Source organism: Neovison vison, chromosome 3 (genome assembly GCF_020171115.1).
Source record: "Neovison vison isolate M4711 chromosome 3, ASM_NN_V1, whole genome shotgun sequence".
NCBI classification, from domain to species: Eukaryota; Metazoa; Chordata; class Mammalia; order Carnivora; family Mustelidae; genus Neogale; species Neogale vison.
This window is the reverse complement of record NC_058093.1, coordinates 61,986,568-62,002,086: the sequence shown is the minus strand read 5'-3', so window position 1 is coordinate 62,002,086 and position 15,519 is coordinate 61,986,568. Positions and strand designations below refer to the sequence as shown.

At 35.8% G+C, this 15,519-nt stretch overlaps 1 protein-coding gene across 3 annotated transcripts in view; it reads left to right on the top strand.

Annotated features, from left to right (window-relative positions):
* Positions 1-12,548, top strand: part of SLC38A11 (solute carrier family 38 member 11) — a 50,640-nt gene extending 38,092 nt beyond the window's left edge. For 2 of the 3 annotated variants that reach the window (XM_044242236.1, XM_044242235.1), the window contains 3 exons: positions 1,336-1,448; positions 3,921-4,052; positions 12,131-12,548. In XM_044242236.1, coding sequence (XP_044098171.1) covers positions 1,336-1,448; positions 3,921-4,052; positions 12,131-12,424 — 539 coding nt within the window. In that variant the 3' untranslated portion in view covers positions 12,425-12,548. The remainder of the gene's footprint in view (positions 1-1,335; positions 1,449-3,920; positions 4,053-12,130) is intronic. The other variant, XM_044242234.1, reaches the window with a different exon arrangement.
* Positions 12,549-15,519: the final 2,971 nt, after the last annotated feature.

The window sequence follows — 15,519 nt, the reverse complement described above, 5'->3', positions numbered from 1 at the left end:
AGGCAGTAAAGAAGTTGAGGGTATTCTTGACATTCTCAGCCCCTTTGGAAAAGGTGTAGGATCCATTTTTTTAGTGAAGGTTGGTGATCAGAGACCTTCTGTCCTCTTCTCTGAGTGGTAGAATCTTTTCAGTCGACCTTGAAGCAGGTCTCTGTCAGGACTGCTTTGTGGTTTAATCCCTTTCTGCCCCAAAGGGACCCTAGAAAGTAATGTACATTGGCTCCAATTTATAGGGGGAGAGGAGAAGAGTCATTAAAGTAAGTCTTGGCGGAGGGCATCATTTGACTTTTTAATGAAAAAAAAAAAAAAGAACAGAAGTATAGTTTTGTTTTCTTCTTAAACATTGAAGTACTATGTGACTTTGATTTGACTTTTTCTTCAATCTAACTGGAAAATCTGACCCAAATTTTAAAATGTAAGTGTGTTATATTTAGGAAATACATAAGCCCAAATAGTGTTTGTTTCAGTATTGGGAAACTTTTTGCTGACATGACTTTTGGGCTCTTATCAGATCCCTCCATTTCTTCATAGGTGTCTGAGAAAATATAGTCTCTAAAAAAAGAATTGATTCAAGATGTACATGGTCCATTGTTTAATTTGGAACTAATTAAATATAATGCTTTTCCTCAGAAATAAACATATTTTTACAGTTTTGTATCAGTGCACTTGCACTCGGGTACATGTCAGATACTATGAAAGGTGAATCCTTGCTGTGGCCCTGGGTCTGGGATTAAACCCGATAGCATGATTACAGGAAATTCAGCTCCCCAGATGTACTGGTCTACTCTTCCTTTTAGGATTGCCCTTGATCTAAGAATAACATTTCAAAAGGAAATTTGTTTATTTTAACAGACTTCTTTTTTTTTTTTTTTAATAACGAAGTCACTTATTTGCCAGAAACAAAGACCAGAAGCAAGTTTATTAAGCTAATGCACAAGAATTTAGGGAGTTGATTCAGGTGTCAGAAGACAATGGATGAAAGTATTTTCCAGAAGTTGATACAAATTTAAGGCAAATTTACTAAAAACAAACTGAGAATAAGAGAAAAACTGTCACTGATTAATTCATCTTCACGTGGAATATGTACTAGTTTTAATATCAGGATATTATTATCAGTATGTATAGTTATTGAAAATATTGAGAAGTTATTGAAAGTGTTATCAGTATGTATAGTTGTTGAAAACAAAAAACGTGTATTTAGACTTGGCAGTCTATTCTATTAATTAAATGGAGTTCATGGAGCTCCACTTATATAATAAATATCCAATATCTGATTTTTTAGATATTTATTTCAAATATTCTGTTGAAATTCATCTATTTTATATTATTCTCTAGGAGACTTATTTGAAAACTATTGCAGAAATGATGATTTGGTAACATTCGGAAGGTTCTGTTATGCAGTCACCGTCATTTTAACGTACCCTATTGAATGCTTTGTGACTAGAGAGGTAAGCACAATTCCTTTCTAACATTTTACCTAGTCAATCCCTCTTACTACATTTAATTTAGGAAGATTTGTAAATAATTTAATTCTGCATATTCACAAGTGCATGACAAGTCATATAAGTTAAACATTTATTTTTCAACCAGTTTAAAAATAAATTTATATTCACATGTTTACAAATTACTTTTTTCAAATGTTGGATTTGAAGATGATGTTTGGTGGTTTAGTTTATATTAGCATAAGTATAAATATTTATACAACTGCATTCCATAATGAATGCCAGCCTTTAATAGAGCCAGACTAAGTTGTTCTTTCTTAAAAAACTCTTACAAAGAAATTAAGTACTAAGATTAAAAACATTTTTTACAAAATCATCCTCTGAACAGATTTTGATCAATTTTGTTATTCTGAAAAAACTAAAATGCCTTATTGTCAATGGAAAACCAAAATTCAACTTAAACCACTAGTTTTACAGATATATTTCATTTATATATTTATACAAATATATTTTTATACCATGTAAAATAATAGACATAGTATATTTCATATATATGTATTTGTGATGTATTTGTACTATATGTATGGATTTTTGAAGGAAGATTAGGTGAAAAAGAATTCATTCTTTTTGTGTAAAGCTGGAGAACATGGCTTGTCGGGAATCCCTTATACAGTCAGCAAAAAATCCACTGTACCAGTCAGCAGAAAAAGCATGATCCTGCTTCACAGTGGTTCTTTCAGCAATCACACTGAAAAGGGCTTAGTTTTAGGATCTATTCCTAGAGGCTGTTTACACAGTGCACCATGTGAATGGGTCTAATGTGTGAAGTGAAACGCCTGCAGAGCTTTAAATACGCTAACTAACCATAGGGCTTCTAGAGAAAGACCAGTACTTACCTTTTGCCAGTTCTGGGGGTAAGGAACTGCTCAGGGAAATGGAATAAGGAAATGTTCAGCACTATGTATATCCTTTTACAATTAGCACTTGTCCTCACTTACAAATGTCTAACTCACAGTCCAGTACTCCACCTTGAGTATAAGGGAGAAGTAGACTAAACTTTATGAAGACTTTTCAAATCTAAGAACCTTGAAATTTTATTGCTCTTGTTGGATGCAGGAAATGGTTTTATTTTAGCTTCTGCCCAGTACTTGGGGTTCAGATCTGATCTGTAGATCAGCGGTTAACAGATGGTACCTTCTCATGTGGTTTCTGGTGACCATCTGAGTCACTCCACCTGCACAGCTTATATCTTTAGTCCTTGGAACTTGTTTCCTCTCCAGCTGCCGTGACGGGAAGAACTAAATCAAGATCTCTTCCATGGTAGCAAATACTAGGCAGAGGAACCTCAAATATACTTTACTCATTCACTTCCTTTTTCTCTCTTTTCTATCCCCCCCCCATACACATACACACACACACTTAGCATAAACATGGTCAAAGCCATTTCTACTTGTAGGTAAAGTAGCCAGCCACACACAAGGACACGAAAAAGCCTGTCCATACCACTAATGAGTATCTCTCACTAGTCTGCCACACTCAGTGATTTTCTACTATTATAATCATACATTAGAGGCTTCTATAAGAATGAATTTTAAATACCTGAAAAATATCACCCATTGCAAAACCATAAATGAGTAAAATTTATTACTATTCATGGTCATTGTTAGCAGGGTGATGGCAGTGTGCAGTCTGTGAGGAATGTTAGGTAAGTAACAGCTTGCAGAGTTGGTTTCATTAAGGTCCCCAGCATCTGACCTTCTACCATTTCCAACTCTTGTCTCAGGGTTCTCTTGCACAGAGTCAACCCTATTCAGATTGTCTCCCTTTTTGTCTTTCATAGGTATCTTTCCTGTTCTTCTTTCCTCTTTTGCTCTTTTCACACTGTTCCTTCAGTCTCTAATTCTGCTCTAAATCCTACCCATGTTTCAAACCTTACCTCAAGCCAAAGTAGGACAAGGACATTTCAGGATTGCTATAAAACTGATTAAAGAAAGTTAGATCTAGGTAACTAAAGGTCCTTCTAGTTCTAAATTCTATTTGATCTTTTTTATCCAATCACAAATTGATCACTATTTGTTTTCTTAGATTGGTTGATTCTCTTCAATCTCCTCTCACTCAAATAATCTAAATAGCATCATTGTTTCTTGCTGGGTTCAAATACCTTATAAGGTAACTTCCCAAGATCTTTCTAACACTTGAGAAATATGTTTTTTCACACATTACATACCATGATTTGGGTCTTTAATATAATCTATTGCCTGTCTAATAATTCAACAAAGAATACTTGTTACTGAAGTGTGTGTTTGTCTATGTGTAAGTACTTCGAAAAAGATAGGACATTCATATGGCTTAAGATTTGACTGACTGTCTTACTGGTAGTTTTTTATACAGTCCTAAGTGCTATAATATGATATACTTTCTTGATAAGTCCTGCATGCCTCTGAGACTCCCTCTCTAAATAATGTGTTTATTTGGCAGGTAATTACCAATGTGTTTTTTGGTGGGAATCTTTCATTGGTCTTCCACATTATTGTAACAGTGGTTATCATTACTGTAGCCATGCTTATATCATTGCTGATTGATTGTCTTGGAAAAGTTTTAGAACTCAATGTAAGTACATTTAAAAATTTACACCTTCCATTCTAAAAATCTCTTCAAAAATAATGTTTACATTTAACGAAGGATTTTCCCTAACAAAGGTATCAGTTTCTGAAATGAGATGAAAATGTGTTTGTTATGTGATAATAAATATTACAATGATGATATTGTGTACTTTCTAAAACTATATACTAATGGGGAGATTTTGCTCCTCCTTACCAGGGAACATTTTTGGCTGTCACAGGTGGATAGGTGGGTGCTTCTGCATCTATTGGGAAAGGCCAGGGATGATGCTAAAGTCCCCAAAATGCACAGGACAGCCCCCATTATAAAGAATTATCCAATCTAAAACATCAGTAGTGCTAAGGCTGAGACACCCTGGTTTGGAGCTCTTTTTCATATTTTATTTTCTATAATACACATAAATATTCTTAAAAATAACTACATATTAAGTGGATCTGGAAGTTGCTACATAAAAATAGGTCTAGAGGGATTCATTAAAAAATTGTGAATGAAGAGACTTATATCTATACCCCACATTCACTTACCACAGCCCAAGTTCTTTTCTTTAAAATATTTTGTTTCCTTTTCTAGACCTTTCCCTCATAATCTCTACTTCTCTCTCCCAAGTCTAAGTCCCCGTCATATCACATCTGAATTAAAACTGGCTTTGCGTTTCAACTAGCACGTATTTAAGTTCTCCTTCCAGTTTATCTTGACAATGCTTGAAAATCTCCACTTTCCTACGAGAGCAAGCATAAACTCTGTTGCCTCTGTAATCTGACCCTGTGCCTTCTATAGAAGGTTATTTACCATTTACTTTCCCAAATCCACCTTTAGCTCTAGTCAATCTTATTTTGGGCCTATGAGTAAGCCATATTAGTTCTTTCTTTTATCCTTTGACTTATGTTTATTCTTTTATAATTATTGTTTTCCTTTCTTTTTTTGGTCCAAATATACAAAGATTTAAGGTCTAGTGCAACTTCTGACTCATTTATTTGTTGATCAAATATATATTATTTTTATATAATTGAGATACAATGATGGGAGGAAATCAGAAAAGATCCATGCTTTCATGGAGCTTACAATCTCACAAATAAACATGAAAAGTTCAAATGCTATATAAATCAAGAAGAAGAGAAAGGAAAGAGATGGATTCCCAAAAGACACATATAAGAAAAGATTAACAGGATTTGGTGACAGAGGGGGCTAGAGGGACACATCAAGAATGACTCCTCGGTTCTACTTTGTGGAGCTGAGACAATGATGCCATCTGGTGAGAAATGAATAGAAATGGATCTACCATTTTAGAGTCATTAATTTTCCTCTTCTACAATCCTTATGGAATTTCTGCTCAGAATCCCACCACTCAGCATTTATTAATTGTGCACCAAAGGGAGGGCAGACTTTTACAGATGAGATCCCATGTCATTATTTCCTCACTCCATTGAGAGTTGAGGGATAGGTGAAGGTATTATTGTCTGTGCCCAAGACACTATTCCCTCAAGATACCATCTGAATTTGAAGTTACAGACAAAACAGATTCAGTCAGTAATAGACTCTTGAGGATGTTCTCGTAGAAGGTTATACGAAGAGTAGGGAGTAGGTCCCTTCCACAGGACCCTGGAGAAACATCTATTCCACCAGCAATAGAAAGAAATCTCATAGAAAGATGCATGAATATCAAAGGTAACTTTCACCTACTTCTCAGTTTTGCATGGGCCAAAGGCTAGACAGTTCATACAAAATCATTTCACATTCCAACCTTGATCTTTGTAAGTGGATGGCTGTGACCTCAGTGCACTAACTTGATTTATGTATTGTTATCGTGTACTGTTTGGACTGTCCATAAGCTTGCCTTCCCTACCAGAGAGTAAGTTCTTTGAAGACAAGAATGATATTTAGCTGCCTCTTCCATCCTCCACAGTCTATGGCATAGTGCTAAGAACACAGTGCTCAAATTACTGCATGGGCAATTGCCTCTTGGGACCACAGATCAGGAACTATTTCTACAAATGTTCCTGGACATAAAAGACATCCTTTAGAGTAGCACTGGTATATGAAGTGTTACCAAAAATTAATGGCATTGACAATGATAGTAATCTTTCATCTGTGCTGAGGTGTGATCAACATAATGATTCCCAGATCTGTTATTTCTTACTTTGGTAAATGTCTCATTTGAGTTCATCTTTGGTTGTGTGTTCTTTTAGTATTGTAGGATTCTGGTATTAAAAAAATATGTTTATCAACTACCTGAGAGCTCACCACATGTTGATCGCCTAACAATTTTTTATTCCCTTTAAGTTAAGCAACCTCATACATATTTCTAATTTTTTAGTAATGATATATTTTTGTAAATATTGCAGTAACTTTCTGCTAATTGCTTATGTCTCTGACAACAAAATTGTAAGCACTTAATTACATTAAATATTCCCTGTTGTACTTATGTTGAAATTTTTTTGTGTTTAAGACAGAATTCTGGTATTATAGAGTAATAAGGGCAGAATATTGGATGAATGTCTATTACAAAGTCAAGATCTGAGCTGGTTGTGGAAGACTATTTTTAAAAATTTTAAACATGATTCAAGATTCTTAGATTTTTTTTTTAAACCTGGTTATATAGATACTCATAAAAAGACAAATAAGAGTTTTAAGTTGTCTTTTATGACCTAATAACCCAATTACACTAGGTTTAAAGAAGTGAGCCCATTAACTATATGTTCAATTAAACACTGGCAAAGCAGGGAGGAATATTAAACGGGAAAAGACAGTCTCTTCAACAAATGGTGTTGGGAAAACTGGATAGCAACATGCAAAAGAATAAAACTGGACCACTTTCTTACATCAACACAAAAATAAACTCAAAATGGATTACAGACCTAAATGTGAGACTTGAAACTGTAAAAATCCTACAGGAGAACACAGACAGTAGTAACCCACTTGACATCAGCCATAGCAACTTCCTGCTACATATGTCTCCTGAGACAAGGAAACAAAAGTAAAAATAACCTATTGGGACTACATCAAAGTAAAAAGCTGCACAGAGGGAAACAGTCAACAACACAAAAGGGCAGCCTATGGAATGAGAGAAGAGTGCAAGTGGCACCTGTAAGCGGTCGGTATCCAAAATATATAAAAACCTTATAAAACTCGACAATCCCAAAATGAATAATCCAATTTAAAAATGGGAAGAAGACATACAGATGACCAACAGGCACGTGAAAAGATACTAAACATCACTCATCATCAGGGAAATACAGATCAAAGTTACAATGAGATGTCACCTCACAACCGTCAGAATGGCTTAAATTAACAAAACAAGAAACAATAGATGTTGGCAAGAATGTGGAGAAAGGGGAACTCTCTTACAGTATTGGTAAGAATGCAAACTGGTGCAGTCATTCTGGGGAACAGTAGGGAGGTTCCTCAAAAAGTTAAAAATAGAACTACCTTACAACCCAGCAATTGCACTACTAGGTGTTTACCCAAAGAATACAAAAACCCTAATTCAAAGGGATACATGCACCCTAATGTTTATAGCAGAATTATCTATAATAAATAAACTATGGAAAAAGTCCAAATGTCCATCAAGTGATGAATGGATAAGAAGATGTGGCATATATACACAATGGACTATTACTCAGTCGTAAAAAAGAATGAAATCCTGCCATTTGCAACAACGTGGATGGAGCCAGAGAGTATTATGCTAAGTGAAATGAGTCAGAGAAAGACAAATACCATATGATTTCACTCATTTGTGGAGTTTAGGAAATAAAAAAGCAAAGGGGAAAAAAAGAGGGAAGCAAGCCAAGAAACAGACTCTTGATTAAGAGAACAAACTAAAAAAAAAAAAAGAAAAAAGAACTGGTGATTACCAGAGGGGGGGTGGATGGGGGGATGAGTTATACAGGTGGTGGGGATTAAGGAGGCACTTGTGATAAGCACCAGGTGTTGCATGGAAATGCTGAATCACTGAAGGCATTTTGTGAGAATGTAGTATAGGATCTCCATTCTTTTACAGATCACCTGAGCGTATGTTTTTCCAATCAACAAAGGTCTTTTGGCATGCACAACAACATATTCAGGTCTTTACTCAACTCTCTTCGTGTAGACATTTGTCACATAATAGAGCCAGATGAGGCATCATTTCTCTCAATAACGAATGTTGGCCGGATCTAAAGCATGCTGTGTTCCACTTCGGAATGGCAGTGTGAGCTAACATGTATTGATGACTCTGTGCCAAGTGTTTTGCATGTGTTAGCTTCCTTAATCTGTATTGGTTTTACAGATGAAGAAACTGAGGCACAGAGTGATTAAATAGAGTGACTAAATAGTTCACACTACCTGTAAGTGGCAGAATCAAGATTTGAACACAGGCTTTCAGCCCCTATAGACCACATTTTTAATTATTGTGGTAGCCTAAGGTTTCCTAAATAGAAGGCTTTAAATTATGCACAATAAGTAGGTTCATTTCTCTATCCAATTTTTAAGTTAAAAGCCTATGTATTAAACTTACCTATAAGTGAGGTTAAGAGTAATCTAGAATATATATGGTTAGACTTTAATAATGAGTTAAAATCAATACCAGGAGATGAAATAACATGGAACTGAAAGTTTTTCATCTAAATTAATTTTTAGCTAATAGTTTTATCTTAGTTAACAATTGTACTCTAAGAATTCTTTTCTACTGTGGTGTCTGAATCATCACTAAGTAGAATAATGATCTTCACTTACGAGATGTGTAGTAGAATCAGACTCTCAATTTGCAAAGTTGGGGAAATGCTGTTACTTACTATGACTAGAATAATATAGGATAAATATTTGGAGTTACATTAGTTACTTAATAAAAAGCAAAACCCCATTTAGAGCGTAGCTTCCTTATTATTTCATTGTTTTTATAACAGTAGACAACAATGACATATTTTCCAAAGAAATGCACTCTCAATTTTTAAAGGATTCATTTTAGAAACAAATAAAATAAATAGAAGTCCCATTCTTGGTATTAAGAATCCAGTATCTGGGCACTGATGTTGCTATTAGGGAAAAAAGGCATCTACAGTAATTGGGCCCGGTGGGTTTTTTACTCGCAGTTCAAAGAGAAAAGACGAAGCAGCTGGGGCCTGTGGCCAGAGTAACCAGCCCAATGAGCATTGTGTACAGCTTAAAGTGGGAGGAAGCAAGCAAGCCAATTACCCAGCGCGAGCCCACATAGAGAGATACAGCCATCAGGGTAAGCAAGGCGTAGTCCAAGCTGCCAAAGACCTCCTGAGTGAGCCCGGGTTTCTCTTCAAGGTATAAGAATCCAAACTGATTACCAAGTAGAAACCTAGAAGAGGTATAAGCATTCTTTTGTTTAGTTTTCAGCTGCCTTGTACCCTTAGAGAGTTTTCTATTCTGGTAAGAGAACCCGATTTGTATTGCCAGTAAAAATTCTCAACACCTACTACTTACAGCAAATTGCAGAATGCCCTGGCATCAGTAGTGTTATTATCAAAAGACTGTGCTGGCTTGCCTTTAAAATAAGGCTATATCTTATTGTCCCTTTAATGAAAGTTGGGATGTTTACATACTGCCTAGCAATTCCAAAAAATTATTCCAAAGCCAGTGGTGTAGTCTCACACCAGGCTATATTAAATAGATCAAATAAGCAGGACGAATTTATAGGAAAAAGAGCAGATGGAACTGCTGTGTCATTCTACTGATGATCTTGGGTCCCAACAACAACCTCTAGCAGGACTGGGCTTTCAAATATTAAGAAAGTAACCACTATCTAGACAAGATACTCAACTGGACTTCTTCCAGTACAAACATCAGCTATATAGTTTTCCCACTAATTACTACTTTCTCAACTCTTAAGAATTATAGCATAAACAGAACACCCATTGCTTTGGACTGCCCAGCAAGTTAGGTTTGGAAGTGTCCCAAAATGCTGACTGATGACAGCTTCTTAACAGCAGCTGGTGGCAGTTTTCATCCTGATAGCATTTTCAGCACTCTGAAGTTGAGATGCATTAGTCTCACATATTTGTTCCTGTGAAGAGAAGAGACTCTATACATATACACACCCCCACACCCACATACGTATATTTATATCTTAACCATTTTTTCATTGTTTTCAAATTTTTTCAAAGAAATCAGAAGATAATAATTATTATAAACACAGTGGGAGTTCTACAGTATTTTTCCTAAAAGAACATTGTCAGTTTCGAGTATTTCAAGACAGCTTAAGGAGTCCATAATTCATTCAGTTCTTGCCATATGAAAACTAATGCTTTATATCTTTGCACCTTTGTAGGTATTCATTTGTATGCAGGTATTAGAAATAGAAAAATTACATTTTCCATATATTTTAAATTAGAATACAGTTAGGCACCTCTTTTCCCATTCTTATCTCTAGCTGTAGGCATATTTTCCATGAAGTGTGGTCCCTCTTATTCTTCCCCAAGTTTTTAGTTAGTGCCTCAATAGTCATTTCATAATGTATTCCAATCAGCTGTGATTTCTCTGGACTTCTGCTATTTTTGTAAAAGCTACAAAAGTTGTATTTTTGGAATCATAGTTGTAATATTTCTGGTATGAGGATGGTACTGAGTATAACGCAGTAATTTTAGTAAATGATGCTATTGAGAAAATATTTATTTTAAAACTATTTCAAGTTATAATCTGTTTTTTACATCCTCCAGCTTCAAAATCAGTTTTCTGTGATTTTTCCTTGGGGAAATCTACCAACTCATGTGTCAGAAAGCTTTTAAATCTTAGGTGATAGGTATATAGGGTTTCATTATACTATTCTTTCTACTTTTCTGTATATTTACATATTTCCATAATAACTTTTTCAAATATAGCAAAACATGTATTTTATGGAAGGCTTGCTTTTAATTTTAAACCAATATCACATTTGCTATTGTCTGTTTTTAAAAACTTGTGTTTTATGGCCTAAGAGAATGTCATTTGTTATACAGTTATATTTAATATATTTAATAGTATGTTATAGTTTGTTTAATGTATAATTAACATTTAATATACTTTTAAAACTATGTCACCTAAAATGCATTAAATTTTAACATTATTTCATTTGCCAAGTGTGTAACTCAAATTTAGCCTCTTCAAAGGGAAAGTATCTTTTCTTGAAGTCAATAACTCTCAGTATTTTTTTAAAATATTTATTTATTTATTCGCAAGAGAGAGTGAGAGCACAAACACATAACACCGTGTGAGTGGAGGGAGGGGGCAGAGAGAGAGGGAAAGGGAGAATCTCAGGCGCTCTTCCCTCTAAGTGCAGAGACTGACATGGGGCTCCATCTTATGACTATGAGATCACAACCTGTGCCTAAATAAAGAGTGGAGGCTTAACTGAGCCACCAGGCACCCCTCCTGGAATTTTTATAATAGACAACACTACTCCCCATAATTTTCAATCTGACATGCCCCCTCAGGTTGGACTTATCCATAAGCTAATGTAGGGGGAGGGTGAATGAGTCATAGTCATTTAGTTCTGCTGTCAATTTTCTAAGGTAATTAACATGTTTAGTTTTACTTGAAAGAGGATTTAGAAAAGCTATTTCATGTTAAGTGCCCCAGGGGTGATAGTTTTCTTTTCTCATACAGAGAGGAACCTACTTTTACACCAACTCAAGAAAGAGGAAAGATGATATCCTCTACACACCTCCCAGTAGTCAGTCTCCTCTTGTACATAAATGACAAATAGACCACTCATATTTGAACAGCATAGTAGTTACTCAGCAATTTGAAATAAGAATATAGGAAAATGTGATGTGCTGAAAATATGGGAAATTTCAAGAGTTTGCCAGAAGTTGGTCTTACCTTCTGCTTTATTTTCTAAATTATTATTTTTTTATCATTTTTTCCTTAGGTCTGATATACTATTATTTTATTCTCATTTGTAAATATATCATCAGAAAGGGGAAAGCCTATTCCTGTCTTGGGTTATTCTTCTTTCCCTTGGTTGATTCAACCTATTAAACTTTTAACATGTACAAAGATAAACACATTTTATAAATGTATTTCAAAAACTGTCCAAACAATGCTCATTTGGTAACATATTGTTATTTCTTGTTTTCAATATGCAGGGTGTGCTCTGTGCCGCTCCACTAATTTTTATCCTTCCATCAGCATGCTATCTGAAACTGTCTGAAGAACCAAGGACACACTCAGATAAGATTATGTCCTGTGTCATGCTTCCTGTCGGTGTTATGGTGATGGTTACTGGACTCCTCATGGCCGTCACAAATCCTCAAGACTGCACCCATGGGCAGGAAATGTTCTACTGCTTTCCTGACAATCTCTCCCTCACAAACATCTCAGTTTCTCATCTTCAAGTGACAACACAACTTTCAGTTTTAAACAGCAGTATCTTTCAATGAGTTGACTGCTTTCAAAAGTATATATGTTTTCAACTTCTAAACCTCATCACATTCACACATTTTAGTCTGTATATTATAAAATTATTATTTCGGCATTTATCAAGACTTGGTTTTCTTTATTCTTTAGTCCAATATAAAAGATAAAGAGGATTGGGGTGCCTGGGTGGCTCAGTGGGTTACAGCCTCTACCTTCAGCTCAGGTGATGATCCCAAGGTCCTGGGATCTAGCTCAGCATCAGGCTCTCTGCTCAGCAGGGAGCCTGCTTCCTCCTTTCTCTCTGCCTGCCTCTCCTCCTACTTGTGATCGATCTCTCTGTCAAATAAAATAAATAAAATCTTTAAAAATATATATGTTTAAAAGATAAAGAGGGAAAGAAAATGGAAGATTTTTTTTGTTTTATTGCTTTATTTTAAACAAAGTTAATGTTTTAATGACTATGCTGCCTTAATCTCAATTGCAGGAGGAAAAGTGAAGCCCGTGGCCCTTGCTGCCATCCTCTCAAAGCATTACTCTTTTATTCAATAGGTGAGCCAACATACTGCACTTCAAAATAAGTAGGTGATTGTGGGTTGGAATTTTATGTATGTATCCTTTATGAGAAAAAAAAAATTGTTTCTTTTAAAGTTTATGGAACGGGAGAGAAGGGAAACTGAAAACTATTAAAGGGAACAGATATCCCAAGAGCAAAGTGAAAGTCTCCATTACAGTTTTAGGAGATCCCTTATTTAGAGGGGAGTGAATCCCTGGAGAAGTGAGTAAAGTTCTTCCCATGGTAAGAAGCAAGAATAATAGACTGTACAGAGCAAGATAAGTGAGAAATCAAAATTACCTCTCGAGTTTTGATCCTATGGGAATACAACAGCATTGCCATTAAATAAATTATAAAGCAGAGGGAAAAACCACAATTTCTCAGGCACAAGCCCAAGAGATCGGTTATGTGTCCGCTTTGGATCTGCTGAATTTCAAGTACTGATGGGAGTATACAACCGGAAGCTGAACTTACAGATGAGAAGCTTGCAAGAAGAGTCAGGACCTCAGAAGAGGAATTCTCACTCCTTTGGGATCCTCCGAGAGATTCTCGAGTGCTTGTTGGCTGGATTCTCCAGAAGCAGACACTGAGATGGAGTCTGGCATGCAGGGTGTTTATTAAGGATCATCACTAATGGGAGAGAGGTGGAAACCAGGACTGGGAGGGCAAGATGGAACTGGAAGGCAGGCCAACAAAGCATCAGTCACGTCCATGGGAAACTGGAACATATGTGGCCCACATCAAGAGTTGTCCCTGTTCAGGTGAAATAGCCAAGTTTTAATACTACTGCCTCCATCTGTCCTTGAATGTGGGTACCTGTGGAGGGCAAACCCTGGCAGCTCTTTGCAGCTGAACAAACCCTAAAGGAACTGAGAACTGGATGTGTCTTCTAGTGGCTGGGGCACCACATGCTTCCTTATAGGGCAACTGGCAGGCACAGCTGCTTCCACCACAGCGGCCTCCGTTTTTAGTGAGGATTTTTAAAACACCTTTTCGTGAGGATTTCACATCTGACACTCTTCCAAAAATAATAAGAATATTTGGGACCATGTGGACAGCTACCTTATACCAAATCACCCCAAATTTCTCACCTTTTCATTTGTAGTTCAAGTTGACAACCGATCACACTATATTAATTGTTGCCGAACAGAAAATGTCACAAGCAGAGTTAATACACACATGATGTGTTTGTACAAATCACAGCAAAAGAAAAGAAAACCCACAGGAAGTGTATAAAGGGTAGTTTCACAGTGGTTTGAGTAAAGAAGTGGTAAGAGGTGAGTCATCATGGGAGTCATAGTGAGAAAGACCTGTAGAAAGCACAGAAAGCTGCACGTTAGGCAGAACCATGCTCAGGCTCAGAGTGTGATTTTTTTGCTTCAATAAAACATCCACGTGACTCAGTTAGTTTAAATTCTATGGGCTGTATAACTTTTCTGTATTTACTTTGTAGATTTGTTTTTTATAGTTTAGGAATCGTAAGGTTAAGTAGTTTGTGCCTATTTTTAGATTGGCACATGTTCTTATAAAATAATAATAAAAATACTTTCATTCCATACTGAGGGAATGTAAGAAATTTTTGCAGCCATCTATCCCTACATTACTCAAAACTGAGAAAAATTGACCTACATAGTTATTAGATAAAATCACAAGAGATGAGAGTTCTAAGAATGTACAAAGACAAGCACATCAAGGATAACCATCTATTAATCTTGTAGTTTGGGTATTGCTTCAGCTACCAAAAGTTAAATTAACCTTGACTCTTCAAGTAGGTTAAAAAAACAAAACAAAACAACTCCTGGTAGGAATTGTATTATTGCCTAATAAATATTTGGGTGTGTTTTTTTTTTAATCCTAATCCACTGTAGAACAAAACTGCCTTACATGAATTACCAACATCTTTCAAATTATGATAGAATAAATCTTAGAAACTTACATCCTTTTTGCAAGAATATTTGTCTTCTCTTTATTATGCCACCATGCAAAACTTCAAGAACCACCCCATATCTATTTTCTGCCTCAATTTAATAAGAGATTTCTATGAAACTCATTCCCTCCCTGACACTTCTTGCCCTTAACATAGCAACTTGAGGATTTAAAACCAATTTCTGAGGTTGCCATTACGTTTGGATTTATAAAGCGCTTCTTAATTTAAAAAAAGAAAGGAGGGGAACAATATCTTTACACATGAATGTAAACATCTAGCAATACATTTCCATTAAATGTACAGATGGGATGACACCTGTGTAACTTGTGAATTGGATCCTTGTCTGTGTAACAATTTAAGATAGGATCTTTCATTTCAACCCTAACTTGAACTATCTTCAAATATCAGAGCCCATAGACCTTCTTGCCTCTCCCTGTTTCCAATGGTGTCAAGCAGCCTCTTGTCTTTCGTATAAGAACTCGGAAGTCCAGGTTATCCAACTAAGAAAATCCCCACTAGTCCTCTGCTGAAGGCACATGGCACACATCAATTTAATTAAAGGTAAACATACTGGATAGGAGTAGGCCTTTTTCTGGTCTATCTTCTGCCATCTTCTCAGGAAAGCAGTATTAGTCTTT